The sequence below is a fragment of the Dendronephthya gigantea genome, unplaced genomic scaffold (genome assembly GCF_004324835.1).
Source record: "Dendronephthya gigantea isolate DGI-Jeju-01 unplaced genomic scaffold, DenGig_1.0 000120F, whole genome shotgun sequence".
NCBI lineage: Eukaryota > Metazoa > Cnidaria > Anthozoa > Malacalcyonacea > Nephtheidae > Dendronephthya > Dendronephthya gigantea.
Genome location: NW_021163130.1, coordinates 91,201 through 114,283, shown reverse-complemented (window position 1 = coordinate 114,283; position 23,083 = coordinate 91,201). Strand labels below are relative to the sequence as shown.

The following is a 23,083-nucleotide window of genomic DNA, read 5'->3' as shown; positions in this document are numbered from 1 at the left end:
ATAAAAAGTGCACATCGAGTTTAAATAGCTTAAACATCCCTTACGATTCTTGAACGATCTTGCCTTTCTTCGTCTGGTATCAACTGCAGCAGTCTTTGATGAGAATTGGAAGGAATGAGAAATAGAGCGTCGTTTTTATATCTCTAGTGTGCGGTGAGTCGCGTAAAGACGCACGCGTCGTTGCAGTACAAATAAAGCTGCATGTGCGCCGTTGTGCATCTGTACTATTTTAGGTGAAGTGTTCTATTTTTGTTTTTGAATTAAATACAACGGTGTACATCCATTATTTAAATTGAGACTGCTTTGCATTATAGTACAGTTTAATTTGCAATATTTTTGGCAACAACCAATTATAATCTGAAGGGGAAGTCAAGTGTGCTCCGCGCGTTGGTTTAACAATATGGGGGCTCTCTGAGGTGAAACTGCCCACATTTTCGTCAAACACAGTTTTGCGTTCTTCTTTGACCATTATGCCGAGCAAATTTATACTGTCAATTTATACTGTCGCCTTACCGTGACATCAACGAAATTTGCAAGACAGATGTCCAACAATATACTATATTTATATATACACCCACTTGCAAAAACGATGTTCTAATATCCTTCCTAATATTTTCAACGAAGTTTTATGCAGGTACAACATTGAAACTTCATTTCAGTTTATTCAGGTGTAAAAGTACCAAAGAGCGCGTCGCTTTTCTTCTATTAGGAAGTTTATACGATTCACGACGCGCCCAAGCAAAACAGAAGACACCACACAAAAGGCAATAGGCTATGCATACATGCATAACTTCTACTCCCAATACACATTAACAATGCGAACAACGCCTTCAAATAGGGCATTTTCACAACTTCTTGACGACATGCATGAATTAAACCTGGAAAAGTTAAAGCTGTTTGATAGCACATATATATGAAACTGCATTATTATCCCGGACATCAAACGTTCTTAGCACAAATAAAACGTTTATATGGCTATTTTATCGTAGCTTTCCCGTAGCTTATTTAAAGTCAAACATTTGACTAACAAGTCAAACAACCGTCGGTCCGTCGCGAATAATTTATTGTATTCTAAGGCTTTAGATTTTTACTCCGCTTGTCATGCAATTACTCGATTCTCATAGTTTTAGGGTGTTCCAAAAAAAATAGAACCCAAATAAAGAATACTAGATTTTTTCCCGGAAAGAATCATTCATGCGATTATAATGCGATTATCTTGTAATAAATCATAAACTAAATAATAATTGATAAAATATCAATTTAATGATAAATTATCATAATTCCGAGCTAAGGTAATTTACTATATATGTTTAAAGAGTAAGCCAGTATATAAAGTCAGTAAATGCAAGACATCCAAATTTAACAATTTTCCAGCATTTTGTGGTCGGCTAAACGCGACGTCGGTCGACAACAGCCACAAGCGTCGATAAAGTTATAATTTTGCTAAACCTGCTTAGCTGCTTGCGATAATTTGACAAGCCGTCTCACTCGTTTGTTGATAAATCTTTTGTAAAGTGATAAAACAGCTAGATTCTCAAAGTTTTGCATGTAATGCATGTCGTAACAATAATTATGTTATATACACGGTCTAAAACGCATAACATTTATGGCATTTAGCCAAAACTTCCTATCCTATATTACGTCTTGTTGATTGTCTATAAGCTTTCTTTAGACACGCTCAAAGTGCCACGTGTTTGTAAAACTTTAGGGTTGCAACCCCAGTTAACAAAGCCACGCTACGCCCAGCGCCCTTGCATGAGTACACAACTAATAATTCCCTATTTTTAGGGCATCTTAGCACTTCGACTTAATGAAAATTCAAAACTTTTCAAAACTCCGGATCAATTGAAATTCTACTTTTGTATAATTTATTGTTCCGTGTACTGATATAATTATGTTTACCCACCAACGCAATCGTGATCAGAATCGAACAGGACGCGATAATTTGCTGTGTTGTTAGTGCATATCCATACCGATCCTTTTTACCCAGAAATTTATCTACTGATTTACGACTTCATTTTGGGGGTTATTGCCCTTTAATAAAAAGAAATCTGTCGAAAAAGTATAAAAATAAACACTTGCAATTCTCAGCCATGATAAGTCCGCGTATAGTCCGGGGAAAGCATCAACAATTTTGGTTACTGATTATAATGTATATCCTTTTACGTTACGCTTGTTGTGAATAAATTCTTTATTCGTTACTGCAGGTTAAAAGTCATAAGCAAAGTATTTTCAATGAGCATTTATATAAAAAAAATACCTGGGCAAAGATAGGAATTGCAAAGGGAAACTTTATAAATTATCACACATCTTAAATTCTCACATAAATAATTATCATGCACATGTCCTAAATTGGCATGCAGGAAGCAACGCCAAACTCGCAATTCTCAGAAATGTAATTTTAGCTTCTGACGTGTCAGCGCATCCATGGAATTTTTTTTTCTCGAACTTACATCCAAAAAACAATCCATTGACTCTCTCGAGCCCGAGTCTTTACACGCCAAACACTTCAACTCGCTTAAGAGCGCGAAACTTCACTTCAAAAATGAATAGCAGCTAAAGAGAGCTAGAGCACAAAGAAGGTTAAAGAAGGACAAAAAATTCTCTTTGACGAAAATTTGAACAGTTTCAAGTGGGAGAGCCCCACATTGTTAAACAGTTGCTTGGGATAAACTTGACTTTCCCTTCAGATGAATTACATAATTGCTAAGCTTTAGTTAGCAAGCTCAGCTAAATAAAACTTAGCAGCCTAAATTAAAATAATGGAGAATACTAGATATATAAATATGTACAAAACTACAAATTAGATATACTTAATATGTACACTGTTTTATTTAATTAAGCTAGATATTCATATTCTATTACGAAAATTTATATTAATTACGAAATTTCGCGTTAATTACGTACGCGTCTTCACCTGAGAAAGCCCTCACATCGGTAAATTTATGCGAGGGGCAAACTTATGACTTCCCCATTCAGAGTATAACTACATAATTGCTAAAAATATTGCAGATCAAGGTGTACCAGAAAGTGAAGCAGTCTGAATTAAAATAGTTGGAAATTACTAGTATATTATGCACAAAACTGCGTATTAGACATGCATCTACACTGTTGTATTTAATTTAGCTAGATATTTTAATATAGTTTTCGTTATTTGAATCAGGATATGCAACGCCTACTTTCAAAGAGTGAATTTTCAAACCTTTTTTCCATCCACAAAAACAGAACACTTTACTGAAAATATAGTAGATGCACAAGGGTGCACAGCTTTATTTGCGCAATCGTGTACGTACCTGTATTTGAAGTTACAGCTGCAATGAGGCATGCGTCCTTACGCCAACACACATGCTAAGATATAAAAACGTTAACGACGCTTTCTTTCTCATTCTTTCCAATTTTCATGAAAGACTGCTGAAATTGATACCAGACGAGGAGAGGCAAGATCGTTAAAGTACTGTGAAAGATGTTTAAGGTATTTAAACTCAATATGCCCTTTTTATCAGCTATAAGGCTGAATTACCAAGTATAATATCTTGTATAGTTGCTATTTTTTATTTGAGAGAAAAGGATGAAAACAGGTTGTTGACCGATTCTACGTCGTCACAAGGGCAATTGGCAAATTGAGTGAATTCAAGCTCGGTTCTAAATTTTCCCGTGAGCCTCGGGTATCACTTGATAATTGAATTGTCGTTAACTATTCATTGTTGTTTCCGTGAGATTTGGGGTCGAAACAAAATTTTTTTCGTTTAGTCGGCCTAGAATTATATTTTGGACAATGCTTCAGCTATTTGTGTTCAGTCGGTTTATCTTTTTATTTATTTATTTAACAGTTTCAAACCTGACTTCCCAAATGGTAAGAGTCGACTATTTTTCAGTTTACTGCTGTTTGTTTTTAGATCGTTATTTTCGTCCTTGCGCTTGGATGATTCATATTTACAGATGCAAGAAAACTCCGTGAAAACTATTCGAATGAAGACAACGAAATTGGTGCCGTAGAAAGGTATGATATTGTTTTCGTGTATGTTTTTATCAATAATTAATAAAGCAAAATTAATCGCGGTTAATCAATAAACTTCAGGACCGCGCCCCAATAGTATTAGGTTAGTATTAGGCCCCAATAGTATTAGGTTAGTATTAGGCTATTTTCAAGCCGCGTTGCTTTTCTTCCCGAAATTACGCTACTTCTCCATTGAATTCAATAAAAAAATTGAAAGAAGGGCACATCCGAACAATCTGAATCTAAGTTAATGTAGCAAGATAAGTTATATGTGCAAAAATAATACTCATAATAAACAATTAACGCTTACCTCGACCTTGATAAGTGATAACTCTGCATATCACAAAAACCGAATTCAATAATTGTTTTATTATACATTTGAAGAATAATAAACATAGTATGAACGAATGAAAAACCTTATTTAATGGCAACATCCAAAAATACATTTAAGTGAATACCGCTTGTTAACCACCGCAGGCTCAATTGCAGATAACTCAGTTATCTGCTAGCAGATAACTGAATTTTGCGTGATTGCGCGATTTATCTGTCAACTATTAGCCAATCAAATTGCTTTTACTACTATAATGTATAATAATTAAGGATTAAAGCACTCTGTGAGTGCATTATCGGGTTTTACATGCACGAGTTCAGAAACAAGGAACGAGAAGTTCAATACTGCACGAGGCGAAGCCGAGTGCAGTATTGAACTTCGAGTTCCTTGTTTGTGAACGAGTGCATGTAAAACCCGATAATACACAAACAAAGAGCGCTTTAACTCTGCTTTTAATATTCATTTTGAGTAAACTCGTAAAGACTTTATATAATTTTAAAACTTAAATAAACAACACATGCTTACCTTTAAATACTAAAACACCCGAACCGGTTCCCCGTTTAGCATTTTTCCGTGTGGATTTATTTATAATTACATCAATTTCTTCTTCACTAAGTTCGGCAATTTTTTTGTTTATTGCCGCCATTTTGATCGTGCAATAAATCCTATAACGGCACTGCCGTGGCGTTGTTGCTATATGAAATTCACTCACGTGATACAAATCGACCAATCAGAACGTAAGTTTACAAAAAATGAATATTAATAATATTTATCATTCACTTTATCGTATTCTCAATTTTTGATTGGTTAATTTACCTGCAGGTAACTGTGTGCAAATAATACTCTGAGCTTGCGGATTGGCTTCAATTTTGTAAACAATACAGTATAACGGCGACTCGCTTTGCCGAACTTTCAGAAAATGAGTTGTATTGCTTACTCTAAGAAAAAAACGCGGAAAATACCAAAAATTAATAAGATAATGATAATTGATAAAACAATTATTGAGCTCGGTTCCCCTAAAATATCGTGATTTGTCGGTGGTTCGCAGATCAATTATTTGCCTCTGTCTTCGGCATCGACAAATAATTGGATCTGCTCGCCACCGACAAATCACGATATTTTGCTCAAGCTCGTCCAATAATTGATTAACATCTTACAAACGCTTTGGGGTGCGACATTTATAGTAAACTGAACGCATCATGATCATAATTATATACATATAAGATATTTTTTGGATATTAAAGTCTGGAAATACCTGAAGTCCTGCCTTGCATCTTTCGAACCTTAAATAGAGAATATGAGTGTTTTCAAGCGGCTTGTCATTAGCTATTTGCAACCGTATATTCAGCGGCGTCTCCAGCATCGTTAAGTGAAGGGGGGAGACATATTCATATATTAATGTTCACAAACTGTAAAAACAGCCAATTTGAAAATAAAAAGAATAGTGTAGAGCACGAATATTTGAATATGTCCCGCCTCCGCGCCACTCCAACTTTTCGAGCTGGCGACGCCACTGCGTGAGTGCGTGTATTGTGTAGAAAGCGGTTAAAACAGCTTGTAACTTCCCATTTTACTGTGCTCTTGGGTATTCAATGTTCTCTCAAATGCAGTATAAATTGTGACATAAATATTTTACAGGTTTACACCAATTTCCGCCACAGCTAGCATATGAAAAACTAACCGTTATTAACAACAATTCTTTCAGGGAAGATGGACCACAAAAACGGCTATACCATTATAAAATCTGCGACTCACGATGTGTTGCAAGAAACTACTCCAATAAGCAGGTGCTTTGCAGTAAAAATCAGGTCTGGTGCATAAAGAATTGTTCTTTTTTACTTGTTTTTTTGCATGACCTTTCCTCCGGTTGAAACCTTAATGAATATTTTCTCAATTTTTTTTATACAAGTTATATTTTTATATAATTTATTTAGAATGGGGTCTGCGATGCCTACTTCATAAACTGAAGTTAATATATCCTTCCTGTTGACGATTGAAAATGTTTGTGCCGATATGATTGCGATAAATAAACTTTAAAAAATTCTTATAATAATAATAACGCGTGTAATATAGTTAGAAAATATCGATTGAAAAATATAAATGGCATATTGCTATTGCACTGTTTATTTCTTTCAAACACCTTTCCCGTAAAAGCTACGTACCACCAAAAAATGCAAACAACATGGGCCACGTTTCCTCTTCATATTAGCAATTTTCCCACCAGTTTATTAATTTCTTAAAATTTCTGACTTGACAAAAGTGAATAATTTATCACACGAACTAAACCGAGAGAGTCTTTTTTTTTCGCAAAAGACTTATTCTCCCACGCGGCCAATCTTAATTTTGGTCAATCGAAATAAGTGGTGTTCGCATATGACATATTTGTGACCATCTTATTCGCGTTCAGCGGCTCATTCGACTTCCTGCTTCTTCGTGATAACTTCAGCGGTTCATTTGACTTCCAGTTTCTTTGCGCATATCGGCTGTGGGTGAGGACTTTTTTCTGGCATACGACACGTTACGCTAAAAAAAATTCAAAAATAGTGCGTTTTACTATGCGTACTCTATCAAGTATTTGTACTCAAATCAAAACTTGCGTCTGACGCATATTTTCTGTATTCGATCTAGTTCATACAATCATTCAAAAATTTAGTAATATAGCCGATTATGTTGCATGCTAAAATGGGGATAGGTAATCGACTCCTCAACTCTTTATTCCCCTCTTAAAGCCGTCCTTCCAAGCTAACCTGCGCTGTTCTTGCAATGCCCACGCACTAGCTGCCATGCACCAAGCATGCAATCTTCTTAATTTATAAACTTTTAAAACACTTCATTTAACTTGAGCAAACGCTTGCAAACGCTTGTAAACACATATCCTTTACTGTAGCCGCGCGGACAATTTTATCTTAGCTACCATAAGTATATATTCTATATTTTAGTTTTGTGAGTACGCGCCGCGAATGTATACAAGTGGTATAGTAGGAAAATTACGGTAGCTATAAAAGTTTTCGCTACGTCAATTGCGTCATGTTGCGACTTTTGAATTATCTTATCTCCTGCAGAGTACGGTTTTAAATGCATGCATCGCGCCAAATGACCCTGCTACTCGTACCATCCGTACCATTCGTATCCACTCGAATATGACACCGTGCAAGCCTACTGTATAGGGATAGACGAACAAACGATGGGACAAACGATGTTCATCGAGTGAAGTGCAGTTGTGACGCGAGGTTTTGCGTGTATTCTTTTCTTCGCACTGCTTGATTAGACTGGAACACGAAAAAACAGCAATGAGGTTTTTATCTTCAATTTCAAGTTTCTTCAACGTTAAATGTCGGCTAATTACGTGCGGTTCAATGCAAATGATACGTAGGTTAGCATCTGACATGCCAACGCTATCAAACGAAAACGAAACATTGCCATTCTCTGCAATACCTGGCCCAAAAGGAACGATTTCAAATATCCTGGGTTATACGTTTGGTAAGGGAACGCATTACGAAAAAGTAACGAAACGTTTCAAAAAGTTCGGCCCAATATATCGAGAGAAAATACTGGACATGGAAATTGTGAACTTTTACGATATAGATTCCTTGGCTACGGTTTTAAAGATCGAAGCAAATTTCCCAATGAGAGCTGGCTTAGAGTCAATTATGACGGTGTTTGGCAGAAATGTGACTGGGATCCTATCTTGTGATTATGACGAGTGGTATGCGGATCGATCATTGCTATCGCCGATGTTTTTGCGACCCAAAGAGATCAATGAAAGAATATCCATGATCAATGCTGTGGCCAACGACTTCGTTGAGCGATTACACCATCTTAGAGATCAAGATGGAACAATACACAACATTGAAAGGGAACTTTCTTATTGGAGCGTTGAGTCAAACTCTTCATTCCTGTTTAATCGACGCCTTGGCTTCTATGAGAAAACACCAGATGCAGATGTTCTCGTGTTTTTCGAGGCAGCCTGCAAAATGAAGGATAACGTAGGATTTCTCATTGATATGGGTCCATTTCACAAGTATATACCGACACCAGCATATTATGCAGCAAAGCGGAATATGAATACAATGCATGAGTCCTACATCAAATTGTCCAAAAAAAAGAGGCGAAGAGTGGGGAAGACGCGATTGAAAAAACGACGTCGGTTGCTGATCATGTATTTGCGAAACGGAAATTGACAAAAGAAAGTCTCACTATGCTTGCTGGTTTAATGGCTGCTGGAGTTGATACCATCAGTACGACATCGTTGTGGCTCCTATACTTACTCTCTCGAAATCCAGACAAACAAGAGAAACTCTATCAGGAACTAAAACCCTTGGATTCTGACGAAGATATATCCGTTAATAAAACCGCCTCGTACCTCAAAGCAGCCTTGAAAGAGTCGTTACGCCTGCACCCAGTCGCTTCCATTTTCAGCCGCGTATTCACCCAAGATATCGAGCTTCATGGTTATCACATACCAGCAGGAGTAAATATCCTGTTTCAAAATCATTTAGGGTCGATTGATGAGCGCTATTTTGGCGAAGATGCAAAGCAGTTTGTGCCAGAAAGATGGCTTCGTGATCTTGATACTGAAAATGTGAAGAGTTTTGATCCGCTTGGTTCATTGCCATTCGGTCACGGTGTGAGAATGTGTTTAGGACGGCGAGTAGCAGAGGCATATATCTACACGTTATTGAGCAAGATATTCATAAAATACCGAGTAAGTTTGTCTAGTAAACAGAGTGATGTAAATCCGATCTTGAATGGAGGACTTATGAGGCCAGATCGGGAAATTTTATTCAAATTTTTATTGAGATAGAATACTTAAAATATATGAACACATACATTTTTGATACTAGAAAAAGTTTCATGTAATTTTAAAGCATGATCCCGCTTTCGAGGTCTAGCTGAGATCGTTCTAATTCATGTTTTGTTTTTAAATGATGACCGTTTATGAGAATTCTTTTTTTTTACTTGTTTTTTTACATATTTAGTCAGTCTATAAAAAGACAGTTGCATGACCTTTCCTCCGGGTGAAACCTTAATGAATATTTCTTCAAATTGTTTTTACACAAGTTATATTTTTATATAATTTATATAGAATCAGGTCTGCGATGCCTACTTCATAAACTGAGTCAATATAAATGGCATATTGCTATTGCACTGTTTATTTTCTTTCAAACACTTTCCCGTAAAAGCTATGTGCCACCAAAAAATGCAAACAACATGCGCCGCGTTTCCTCTTCATATTAGCCATTTTCCCACCAGTTTATTAATTTCTTAAAATTTCTGATTTGACAAAAGTGAATAATTTAATACACGAACTAAACCGAGAGAGTCTTTTTTTTCGCAAAAGACTTATTCTCCCACGCGGCCAATCTTAATTTTGGTCAATCGAAATAAGTGGTGTTCGCATGTGACATATTTGTGACCATCTTATTCGCGTTCAGCGGCTCATTCAACTTCTTGCTTCTTCGTGATAACTTCAGTTGTTCATCCAGTTTCTTTGCGCTTTACATCGGCTGCGGGTGCATGAGAACTGTTTTCTGGCATACGACACGTTACGCTAACAAAAAGTGCAATAATAGTGCGTTTTATTATGCGTACTCTATCAATATTTGTACTCAAATCAAAACTTGCGTCGGACGAATATTTTCTGTATTCGATCTAGTTCATACAATCATTCAAAAATTTAGTAATATAGCCGATTATGTTGTATGCTAAAATGGGGATAGGGAACAGACTCCTCAACTCTCTATTCCCCTCTTAAAGCGGGCGTTCCAAGCTAACCTGCGCTGTTCTTGCAATGCCCATGCACAAACTGCCATGCACCAAGCATGCAATCTTCTTAATTTATAAACTTTTTCCACTTGTAAAACACTTCATTTAACTTGAGCAAACGCTTGCAAACGCTGGTAAACACATATCCTTTACTGTAGCCGCGCGGACAATTTTATCTTAGCTACCATGGGTATATATTCTATATTTTAGTTTTGTGAGTACGCGCCACGAATGTATACAAGTGGTATAGTAGGAAAATTACGGTAGCTATAAAAGATTTCACTACGTCAATTGCGTCATGTTGCGACTTTTGAATTATCTTACCTCCTGCAGAGTACGGTTTTAAATGCATGCATCGCGCCAAATGACCCTGCTACTCGTACCATCCGTACCATTCGTATCCACTCGAATATGACACCGTGCAAGCTTACTGTTTAGAGATAGACTATAAACGTGCGAAAAATCTAAAAACAAACGATGTTCATCGAGTGAAGTGCAGTTGTGACGCGAGGTTTTGCGTGTATTCTTTTCTTCGCACTGCTTGATTAGACTGGAACACGAAAAAACAGCAATGAGGTTTTTATCTTCAATTTCAAGTTTCTTCAACGTTAAATGTCGGCTAATTACGCACGGTTCAATGCAAATGATACGTAGGTTAGCATCTGAGATGTCTACGCTATCAAACGATAACGAAACATTGCCATTCTCTGCAATACCTGGCCCAAAAGGAACGATTTCAAATATCCTGGGTTATACGTTTGGTAAGGGAACGCATTACGAAAAAGTAACGAAACGTTTCCAAAAGTTCGGCCCAATATATCGAGAGAAAATACTGGACATGGACATTGTGAACTTTTACGATGTAGATTCTTTGGCTACGGTTTTAAAGATCGAAGCAAATTTCCCAATGAGAGCTGGCTTAGAGGCAATTACGGCGGTGTTTGGCAGAAATGTGACTGGGATCCTATCTTGTGATTATGACGAGTGGTATGCGGATCGATCATTGCTATCGCCGATGTTTTTGCGACCCAAAGAGATCAATGAAAGAATATCCATGATCAATGCTGTGGCCAACGACTTCGTTGAGCGATTACACCATCTTAGAGATCAAGATGGAACAATACACAACATTGAAAGGGAACTTTCTTATTGGAGCGTTGAGTCAAACTCTTCATTCCTGTTTAATCGACGCCTTGGCTTCTATGAGAAAACACCAGATGCAGATGTTCTCGTGTTTTTCGAGGCAGCCTGCAAAATGAAGGATAACGTAGGATTTCTCATTGATATGGGTCCATTTCACAAGTATATACCGACACCAGCATATTATGCAGCAAAGCGGAATATGAATACAATGCATGAGTCCTACATCAAATTGTCCAAAAAAAGAGAGGCGAAGAGTGGGGAAGACGCGATTGAAAAAACGACGTCGGTTGCTGATCATGTATTTGCGAAACGGAAATTGACAAAAGAAAGTCTCACTATGCTTGCTGGTTTAATGGCTGCTGGAGTTGATACCATCAGTACGACATCGTTGTGGCTCCTATACTTACTCTCTCGAAATCCAGACAAACAAGAGAAACTCTATCAGGAACTAAAACCCTTGGATTCTGACGAAGATATATCCGTTAATAAAACCGCCTCGTACCTCAAAGCAGCCTTGAAAGAGTCGTTACGCCTGCACCCAGTCGCTTCCATTTTCAGCCGCGTATTCACCCAAGATATCGAGCTTCATGGTTATCACATACCAGCAGGAGTAAATATCCTGTTTCAAAATCATTTAGGGTCGATTGATGAGCGCTATTTTGGCGAAGATGCAAAGCAGTTTGTGCCAGAAAGATGGCTTCGTGATCTTGATACTGAAAATGTAAGAGTTTTGATCCGCTTGGTTCATTGCCATTCGGTCACGGTGTGAGAATGTGTTTAGGACGGCGAGTAGCAGAGGCATATATCTACACGTTATTGAGCAAGATATTCATAAATACCGAGTAGAGTTGTCTAGTAAACAGAGTGATGTAAATCCGATCTTGAATGGAGGACTTATGAGGCCAGATCGGGAAATTTTATTCAAATTTTTATTGAGATAGAATACTTAAAATATATGAACACATACATTTTTGATACTAGAAAAAGTTTCATGTAATTTTAAAGCATGATCCCGCTTTCGAGGTCTAGCTGAGATCGTTCTAATTCATGTTTTGTTTTTAAATGATGACCGTTTGTGAGAATTCTTTTTTTTTACTTGTTTTTTTTACATATTTAGTCAGTCTATAAAAAGACAGTTGCATGACCTTTCCTCCGGGTGAAACCTTAATGAATATTTCTTCAAATTGTTTTTACACAAGTTATATTTTTATATAATTATATAGAATCAGGTCTGCGATGCCTACTTCATAAACTGAGTCAATATAAATGGCATATTGCTATTGCACTGTTTATTTTCTTTCAAACACTTTCCCGTAAAAGCTATGTGCCACCAAAAAATGCAAACAACATGCGCCGCGTTTCCTCTTCATATTAGCCATTTTCCCACCAGTTTATTAATTTCTTAAAATTTCTGATTTGACAAAAGTGAATAATTTAATACACGAACTAAACCGAGAGAGTCTTTTTTTTTCGCAAAAGACTTATTCTCCCACGCGGCCAATCTTAATTTTGGTCAATCGAAATAAGTGGTGTTCGCATGTGACATATTTGTGACCATCTTATTCGCGTTCAGCGGCTCATTCACTTCTTGCTTCTTCGTGATAACTTCAGTTGTTCATCCAGTTTCTTTGCGCTTTACATCGGCTGCGGGTGCATGAGAACTTTTCTGGCATACGACACGTTACGCTAACAAAAAGTGCAATAATAGTGCGTTTTATTATGCGTACTCTATCAATATTTGTACTCAAATCAAAACTTGCGTCGACGATATTTTCTGTATTCGATCTAGTTCATACAATCATTCAAAAATTTAGTAATATAGCCGATTATGTTGTATGCTAAAATGGGGATAGGGAACAGACTCCTCAACTCTCTATTCCCCTCTTAAAGCGGGCGTTCCAAGCTAACCTGCGCTGTTCTTGCAATGCCCATGCACAAACTGCCATGCACCAAGCATGCAATCTTCTTAATTTATAAACTTTTTCCACTTGTAAAACACTTCATTTAACTTGAGCAAACGCTTGCAAACGCTGTAAACACATATCCTTTACTGTAGCCGCGCGGACAATTTTATCTTAGCTACCATGGTATATATTCTATATTTTAGTTTTGTGAGTACGCGCCACGAATGTATACAAGTGGTATAGTAGGAAAATTACGGTAGCTATAAAAGATTTCACTACGTCAATTGCGTCATGTTGCGACTTTTGAATTATCTTACTCCTGCAGAGTACGGTTTTAAATGCATGCATCGCGCCAAATGACCCTGCTACTCGTACCATCCGTACCATTCGTATCCACTCGAATATGACACCGTGCAAGCTACTGTTAGATAGACTAAAAACGTGCGAAAAATCTAAAAACAAACGATGTTCATCGGAGTGAAGTGCAGTTGTGACGCGAGGTTTTGCGTGTATTCTTTTCTTCGCACTGCTTGATTAGACTGGAACACGAAAAAACAGCAATGAGGTTTTTATCTTCAATTTCAAGTTTCTTCAACGTTAAATGTCGGCTAATTACGCACGGTTCAATGCAAATGATACGTAGGTTAGCATCTGATGTCTACGCTATCAAACGAAACGAAACATTGCCATTCTCTGCAATACCTGGCCCAAAAGGAACGATTTCAAATATCCTGGGTTATACGTTTGGTAAGGGAACGCATTACGAAAAAGTAACGAAACGTTTCAAAAGTTCGGCCCAATATATCGAGAGAAAATACTGGACATGGACTTGTGAACTTTTACGATAGATTCTTGGCTACGGTTTTAAAGATCGAAGCAAATTTCCCAATGAGAGCTGGCTTAGAGCAATTACGGCGGTGTTTGGCAGAAATGTGACTGGGATCCTATCTTGTGATTATGACGAGTGGTATGCGGATCGATCATTGCTATCGCCGATGTTTTTGCGACCCAAAGAGATCAATGAAAGAATATCCATGATCAATGCTGTGGCCAACGACTTCGTTGAGCGATTACACCATCTTAGAGATCAAAATGGAACAATACACAACATTGAAAGGGAACTTTCTTATTGGAGCGTTGAGTCAAACTCTTCATTCCTGTTTAATCGACGCCTTGGCTTCTATGAGAAAACACCAGATGCAGATGTTCTCGTGTTTTTCGAGGCAGCCTGCAAAATGAAGGATAACGTTGGATTTCTCATTGATATGGGTCCATTTCACAAGTATATACCGACACCAGCATATTATGCAGCAAAGCGGAATATGAATACAATGCATGAGTCCTACATCAAATTGTCCAAAAAAAGAGAGGCGAAGAGTGGGGAAGACGCGATTGAAAAAACGACGTCGGTTGCTGATCATGTATTTGCGAAACGGAAATTGACAAAGAAAGTCTCACTATGCTTGCTGGTTTAATGGCTGCTGGAGTTGATACCATCAGTACGACATCGTTGTGGCTCCTATACTTACTCTCTCGAAATCCAGACAAACAAGAGAAACTCTATCAGGAACTAAAACCCTTGGATTCTGACGAAGATATATCCGTTAATAAAACCGCCTCGTACCTCAAAGCAGCCTTGAAAGAGTCGTTACGCCTGCACCCAGTCGCTTCCATTTTCAGCCGCGTATTCACCCAAGATATCGAGCTTCATGGTTATCACATACCAGCAGGAGTAAATATCCTGTTTCAAAATCATTTAGGGTCGATTGATGAGCGCTATTTTGGCGAAGATGCAAAGCAGTTTGTGCCAGAAAGATGGCTTCGTGATCTTGATACTGGAAATGTGAAGAGTTTTGATCCGCTCGGTTCATTGCCATTTGGTCACGGTGTGAGAATGTGTTTAGGACGGCGAGTAGCAGAGGCATATATCTACACGTTATTGAGCAAGATATTCATGAAATACCGAGTAGAGTTGTCTAGTAAACAGAGTGATGTAAAATCCGATCTTGAATGGAGGACTTATGAGGCCAGATCGGGAAATTTTATTCAAATTTCTATTGAGATAGAATACTTAAAATATATGAACACATACATTTTTGATACTAGAAAAAGTTTCATGTAATTTTAAAGCATGATCCCGCTTTCGAGGTCTAGCTGAGATCGTTCTAATTCATGTTTTGTTTTTAAATGATGACCGTTTGTGAGAATTCTTTTTTTTTACTTGTTTTTTTACATATTTAGTCAGTCTATAAAAAGACAGTTGCATGACCTTTCCTCCGGGTGAAACCTTAATGAATATTTCTTCAAATTGTTTTTACACAAGTTATATTTTTATATAATTTATATAGAATCAGGTCTGCGATGCCTACTTCATAAACTGAGTCAATATAAATGGCATATTGCTATTGCACTGTTTATTTTCTTTCAAACACTTTCCCGTAAAAGCTATGTACCACCAAAAAATGCAAACAACATGCGCCACGTTTCCTCTTCATATTAGCCATTTTCCCACCAGTTTATTAATTTCTTAAAATTTCTGATTTGACAAAAGTGAATAATTTAATACACGAACTAAACCGAGAGAGTCTTTTTTTTTCGCAAAAGACTTATTCTCCCACGCGGCCAATCTTAATTTTGGTCAATCGAAATAAGTGGTGTTCGCATGTGACATATTTGTGACCATCTTATTCGCGTTCAGCGGCTCATTCAACTTCTTGCTTCTCCGTGATAACTTCAGCGGTTCATCCAGTTTCTTTGCGCTTTACATCGGCTGCGGGTGCATGAGAACTATTTCCTGGCATACGACACGTTACGCTAACAAAAAGTGCAATAATAGTGCGTTTTATTATGCGTACTCTATCAAGTATTTGTACTCAAATCAAAACTTGCGTCTGACGCATATTTTTTGTATTCGATTTAGTTCATACAATCATTCAAAAATTTAGTAATATAGCCGATTATGTTGTATGCTAAAATGGGGATAGGGAATCGACTCCTCAACTCTCTTTCCCCTCTTAAAGCCGTCCTTCCAAGCTAACCTGCGCTGTTCTTGCAATGCCCACGCACTAGCTGCCATGCACCAAGCATGCAATCTTCTTAATTTATAAACTTTTTCCACTTGTAAAACACTTCATTTAACTTGAGCAAACGCTTGTAAACACATATTCCCTATACTGTAGCCGCGCGGACAATTTTATCTTAGCTACCATGGGTATATATTCTATATTTTAGTTTTGTGAGTACGCGCCACGAATGTATACAAGTGGTATAGTAGGAAAATTACGGTAGCTATAAAAGTTTTCACTACGTCAATTGCGTCATGTTGCGACTTTTGAATTATCTTATCTCCTGCAGAGTACGGTTTTAAATGCATGCATCGCGCCAAATGACCCTGATACTCGTACCATCCGTACCATTCGTATCCACTCGAATATGACACCGTGCAAGCCTACTGTATAGGGATAGACTAAACGTGCGAGAAATCTAAAAACAAACGATGTTCATCGAGTGAAGTGCAGTTGTGACGCCAGGTTTTGCGTGTATTCTTTTCTTCGCACTGCTTGATTAGACTGGAACACGAAAAAACAGCAATGAGGTTTTTATCTTCAATTTCAAGTTTCTTCAACGTTAAATGTCGGCTAATTACGTGCGGTTCAATGCAAATGATACGTAGGTTAGCATCTGAGATGCCTACGCTATCAAACGAAACGAAACATTGCCATTCTCTGCAATACCTGGCCCAAAAGGAACGATTTCAAATATCCTGGGTTATACGTTTGGTAAGGGAACGCATTACGAAAAAGTAACGAAACGTTTCAAAAAGTTCGGCCCAATATATCGAGAGAAAATACTGGACATGGACATTGTGAACTTTTACGATGTAGATTCCTTGGCTACGGTTTTAAAGATCGAAGCAAATTTCCCAATGAGAGCTGGCTTAGAGGCAATTACGGCGGTATTTGGCAGAAATGTGACTGGGATCCTATCTTGTGATTATGACGAGTGGTATGCGGATCGATCATTGCTATCGGCCGATGTTTTTGCGACCCAAAGAGATCAATGAAAGAATATCCATGATCAATGCTGTGGCCAACGACTTCGTTGAGCGATTACACCATCTTAGAGATCAAAATGGAACAATACACAACATTGAAAGGGAACTTTCTTATTGGGGCGTGGAGTCAAACTCTTCATTCCTGTTTAATCGACGCCTTGGCTTCTATGAGAAAACACCAGATGCAGATGTTCTCGTGTTTTTCGAGGCAGCCTACAAAATGCACGATAACGTTGGAGTTCTCATTGATATGGGTCCATTTCACAAGTATTACCGACACCAGCATATTATGCAGCAAAGAGGAATGTGAATACAATGCATGAGTCCTACATCAAATTGTCCAAAAAAAGAGAGTCGAAGAGTGGGGAAGACCCGATTGAAAAAACGACGTCGGTCGCTGATCATGTATTTGCGAAACGGAAATTGACAGAAGAAAGTCTCACTATGCTTTGTGGTTTAATGGCGGCTGGAGTTGATACCATCAGTACGACATCGTTGTGGCTCCTATACTTACTCTCTCGAAATCCAGACAAACAAGAGAAACTTTATCAAGAACTAAAACCCTTTGATTCTCACGAAGATATATCCGTTAATAAGACCGTCTCGTACCTCAAAGCAGCCTTGAAAGAGTCGCTACGCCTGCACCCAGTCGCTTCCATTTTCAGCCGCGTATTCACCCAAGATATCGAGCTTCATGGTTATCACATACCAGCAGGAGTAAATATCCTGTTTCAAAATCATTTAGGGTCGATTGATGAGCGCAATTTTGGCGAAGATGCAAAACAGTTTGTGCCAGAAAGATGGCTTCGTGATCTTGATACTGAAAATTTGAAGAGTTTTGATCCCCTCGGTTCATTGCCATTCGGTCACGGTGTGAGAATGTGTTTAGGACGGCGAGTAGCAGAGGCATATATCTACACGTTATTGAGCAAGATATTCATAAAATACCGAGTAGAGTTGTCTAGTAAACAGAGTGATGTAAATCCGATCTTGAATGGAGGACTTATGAGGCCAGATCGGGAAATTTCATTCAAATTTCTATTGAGATAGAATACTTAAAATATAAGAACACATACATTTTTGATACTAGAAAAAGTTTCATGTAATTTTAAAGCATGATCCCGCTTTCCAGGTCTAGCTGAGATCGTTCTAATTCATGTTTTGTTATGAAATGATGACCGTTTATGAGATTTAGAGTCTAATGTTCAACGATTGTAATACTATAGTACAATAATTAAAACACTGGTAGTATTAATTTCACACATGCTTGTCCAATACTGCAGCAAATACATATACCAATCATACCGGTACCGTCGGTAGTCTATATATTTTCGTTTCGTAAATATGCACACGAATGTGTATATCAACGGTAAAAAGGAAATTACCATTGGTATGAAAGTCAGTTTCGTTTCGTCAATTGTGTCATGCTGCGATTTTTGTTTTGTCTTTTCGCTGAAAGTCTTGTGCATGCACGCCTAATTGACCTTACAAATGGTACCATTCGTACCATTCGCAGCCATGGAATTTGCTTATTTACCATTCGTATCCACTTGAATATGACACCGTTTCCTAATGAATAAAGACTAAACGGCTGAAACCGCGCAAATAATGCAAGCGCAGCGTCGCACTGAAGTTAAAAAACTTTTATTATGAACTTTTATCATTGCCTGCCTATATCGGAATATAGAATAAACGGCCCAAAACGCGCAAATAATCGGCTAGCGCTGTGTCGCACTGAAGTTAAAAAAAACTTTTATTATTAACTTTTATCATTGCCTGCCTATATAGGAATATATTACACTAAACGGCCTAAAACGCGCAAATAATGCTTGCGCTGTGTCGCACTGCAAGAAGTTAAAAAACTTTTATTAACTTTTACCTTTGCTCTGCGACTATATACATTCGTGATTGCTCCGTCTTTGAAACACCACACAAAATTTGAAGCGATATCCGAAATCATATGTATATATACATTTTTTGGCTGTGGATCAAACCTTAACATCAGTTAGCTTCTGTGCGCTTTGTTTCGTCCGCTCAAAAGTAAGTGTATCTATGTGCATCACAGAATATTGCCAAAATTTAACCGATATTTCTTATTAAATGCCTGTCAAGCCCACGGGTGCACAAACGTGCAGAATCGAATAAAACAAAATAATGCATGGCACGAATTATTACTGCTCATTAATTTCGCACTGGCGTTGTTCAGGGTTGTGCTTTTAAGCGGTGGATTTAAGAGAACCTTTCTCAAAACTTTTTTTTGACTACGGAATTATTCTGCCAAATTTTGCTTTTAGAAGTTATGTCAAATTCCCAGGAGCAGAAAGGCTTTTTGTGTTTGTAACAAAGAGATGTAATATATGCAAAAAGCTAGCAATATTTTACACATCATGCATCAAAGGACTTAGCGTAGTGACAGGGCGTTTAAATTATAACAGTAGTTTAATTTCTAAAGGTCTTCTTTTTTATACACCCTGTATTTCGATCTTTTTGGTGTATGTGAAATGGGTGTCATATGCATAATCTTTTTCATTGTTTAAAGAACGAGCTTCGAACTCTTTCTTATGAAATTTTTGTAAAGCATGCCAGCTGTCTCTCAGGCTCTCGTGCAATTAAAAACAATAACACGAATTCCTTTGCCTATTCGGCCAATCAGAGCCGAGAATTTTGATGACGTGAAGGGAAACTTGAATCATAAACTTCATCCTTTTACGCAGAAAGCCATTCTTGAACATTTTCTTGTTGGGGCTAGATGTAACGCCTCAAGTTCGGCAAAAGAAACTACAAGAGAAGCGAACGTTTCATGTTCAATTAACAAGACGTCTATCTTGTTAGCCATGTTGTTGTTGGTGACTACAGGTATTAAATAATTGATTTCTAAATGTACTCCGTCCGCTATTCCGCTATGGATCAACGCCTTTTCTTGAACCCAAACGGCAAACGTTTGCATTGCCGGTTGCTAAAATTTGCCGCTGATTTTGTCCGCTTTTTGCGGCCTAAATCTTCTCAATATTTGACTATAGTTTTGCCGTCATAACCTTCCTGTAACTCATGCAATGTATTTGTTATTGCTTTAGAGCGAAAATCCTTGGGGAAAAGGGTGCTTTCTGATAGATAGATAGACAGATAGATAGATAGATAGATAGATAGATAGATAGATAGATAGATAGATAGATAGATAGATAGATAGATAGATAGATAGATAGATAGATAGATAGATAGATAGATAGATAGATAGATAGATAGATAGATAGATAGATAGATAGATAGATAGATAGATAGATAGATATTTCCGTTATTAACAGAAATCTATCATGTTCCTCTGTGGTAAAAGAGGAGCAGTTTCCACTTAATAGGGTTGTATAAATATCTTCTTCTTCTAGGTTGTGGATGTAGCACATACTTTGTATAGGAAGGTTATCCATTAATTTGTCCCACATTATGTTACGCTCTAGATTCGTTGCTGAACAGTTCATTACGAAGTGTTCTCCAACATCAAGTAGACTTTCACCGCATACACGACATACATATTCGGTATCGTTATCTATTACAGCCGATAACACCAGTGCTGGAACATTTCCACATAGCAAATTCACCAAGTTAGCTATTATCTCTCGTGCACTTGGATTTCGCCTAATTACACTCCAATGTTGAAGCGGCTTTAAACTTATATGACTTCTATGCAAGTGCTTTAGGTTTGGTTTTGCACTGATAGTTTCTTTCCATAATTCCGTCTGTTTTTGATGTATTTGTTCTTTAACTATCTTCTTCCACTTGGTTTTGTTGGGAAACTCACCGGTTGCTAGGTAATTTGTGACATAGTCCGCTAGGTTGTATGTTTCGAGTATTTTATATATATCCGCTGCGAAACCAATACTTCGAGAGTTCTCCTGATGAAGATGTGAAAGTACTCTATATAAGAATAAGTGCTTTTGCAAGGTGTCAGGTGGAGATCGACAAAGGGAACCAAGGAATAAAAGTTTCTGTTTGTCAACATATGCAATTGTTTGCCACATTCCAATAGCGCCAAGGGCTCCGTGAGAACTGGTGGTTATGCAGAGACCCTGGATTCTTTTTGCAGCAAAGGCATTAGCACGATTTAATATTTCCTTTTCAGTTTGTGTCAGGTTCCACCAGACTTCGCTTCCATATAACAAGGCTGGAAGGCCATAAGATCTCCAAACGTTCGCCCCAATAGTTGGACTTAGTCCAGCAGGTCGTACTTTAGCTTTCATTAGAGCGCCAACGTAGGCCTTTCCTTTATTTGCTGCCGCCTTTGTTCGTTCCGTGCTGGAGAAATTCCCACTCAAAGAGATTCCAACATGCTCCCACGAACTTTTTTCCGTGATTTTTACACCATTTAAATACCATTTCCTGGTCAGTTTACAAACGGAATTTACTGTAGTTCTCTCTCCGAAGGTCACTTCAACAGTTTTGCTCGGATTAAAATGGAATCTCCATTTCTTGCTATAGGATTCAATTGCACTTAGTAAGCCTTGTAGTCCCTTTACCCTGAGTGACAATAAGGTGATGTCATCCGCAACCAACACCGAATTGCAATAAATATTGTCGACCTTGAGACCACTGTCAATTGGTTTTAATATTTCAGGAATGTCATTGTTAAAACAGAGAAATAGCCATGGCGATAGCACTCCTCCTTGTCTTACACCCTGCTTGACAGGAAACATGTTAGATTGCAGACTGTTTACAGAGACACAGCAACGCATTTTACCATACCAATTCCTCAGGATTCTCCAGGATTTCCCATTAAAGCCGAGATGAAATAATTTATAGAAAAGGCCATCTAGCCATACGGAGTCAAAGGCTTTCGAAGAGTCCAAAAAGCAACAGTACACTTTGCTTCCTTTTTCCACGTTATGATTAATGATCTCTTGTAAAAAGAAACTGGATAATACACAGCTTTTGTTTTTCTGATATGCAAACTGGTAATTGTTAGGGATACCCATAACTTTAAACTTTGGAATCCAACGGTTTAAGAGAATACGTTCAAAGATTTTTCCCATCACATTCAGCAGCGTTATACCTCGGTAACTTCCCTTATCAAGTTTGTTCTTTTTACCTTTTTTAAGAATCGAGAAGATATTACCTATAGTCCAAGATTCAGCAACATATTCTATTTGGCGGACTGCATTGAAGATCCTTGTCAGAGCTTGGTGCACGACACGACCCTCCATACTTAAAATGTTCGTAAACTAGTTCATCTACACCGCCCGCTTTACCATTTGGCAATTTATCACATACACTCTGGATCTCTTCTACCTCGAATGGCGCATCTAATGGATCTTCATTTCCATAACTTTCTTCTTCGATATTATGAAGACTTTCTTCAACATGCGTTTTGAAGTTTTTATCCAAATCAGGATCATGTTTTGGGGTATACAGGTCTTCATAATGCTCTCGCCATACATTAAGTAATTCCTGTTCGTCATCTATGCGTTTACCATCCAGCAGTAAGGCATCATTTTTGTTTTGTGGTTGCTTAGTCATGCGAGAAATTTTTCTGAAGAAGTCACTTCTGTCAATGTCATGTTCGTCTTCTAAATGTTCTAAATCTTTCATTTCTTCATCATAAATTGCTCTGCGCTGTGCCTTACGAAAATCACGTTTAGCGTTTTTGTATTCAATAAATGACTGATAAATCCGCCCTCTAGGTTTACCATTTTTTAACCAGGTTCTCCTGCATAACTTGACCTTTTTGTTTAAAGCTGACAGGCTTGGATTCCAATAGCGCTTCAAAAATTGTTTAGACTTCTTAATTGGCACTGACGAGAGCGCTGCCGTTTTCAGATTGTGTGTTATTTTCTCAACGTAATTCTCAATTTTTACAATGGAGTCAAGGGATTGATCTGTCCATAAACAGCTTGAAGGGC

At 37.8% G+C, this 23,083-nt stretch overlaps 4 protein-coding genes and 1 long non-coding RNA gene across 5 annotated transcripts; all 5 read left to right on the top strand.

Moving 5' to 3' along the window:
* Positions 1-3,917: 3,917 nt before the first annotated feature.
* On the top strand, positions 3,918-6,350 carry LOC114535558. The gene is made up of 3 exons (XR_003688317.1): positions 3,918-4,000; positions 6,034-6,136; positions 6,263-6,350. It is a non-coding gene; the product is annotated as an uncharacterized LOC114535558 (long non-coding RNA).
* A 1,364-nt stretch (positions 6,351-7,714) lies between these two features.
* On the top strand, positions 7,715-8,509 carry LOC114535533 (cytochrome P450 10-like). The gene has a single exon (XM_028556833.1). The coding sequence runs from the start codon at positions 7,715-7,717 to the stop codon at positions 8,507-8,509; it is 795 nt and encodes a 264-aa protein (XP_028412634.1).
* A 17-nt stretch (positions 8,510-8,526) lies between these two features.
* Positions 8,527-9,132, top strand: LOC114535532 (probable cytochrome P450 49a1). Its single transcript, XM_028556831.1, has one exon. It carries the CDS (start codon positions 8,527-8,529, stop codon positions 9,130-9,132), a length of 606 nt encoding a protein of 201 aa, XP_028412632.1.
* A 5,483-nt stretch (positions 9,133-14,615) lies between these two features.
* Positions 14,616-15,263, top strand: LOC114535531 (probable cytochrome P450 49a1). The gene has a single exon (XM_028556830.1). The coding sequence runs from the start codon at positions 14,616-14,618 to the stop codon at positions 15,261-15,263; it is 648 nt and encodes a 215-aa protein (XP_028412631.1).
* Positions 15,264-17,136: 1,873 nt separating this feature from the next.
* On the top strand, positions 17,137-18,245 carry LOC114535530 (cytochrome P450 10-like). The gene is made up of 2 exons (XM_028556829.1): positions 17,137-17,462; positions 17,546-18,245. Exons 1-2 carry the CDS (start codon positions 17,137-17,139, stop codon positions 18,243-18,245), a joined length of 1,026 nt encoding a protein of 341 aa, XP_028412630.1.
* Positions 18,246-23,083: the final 4,838 nt, after the last annotated feature.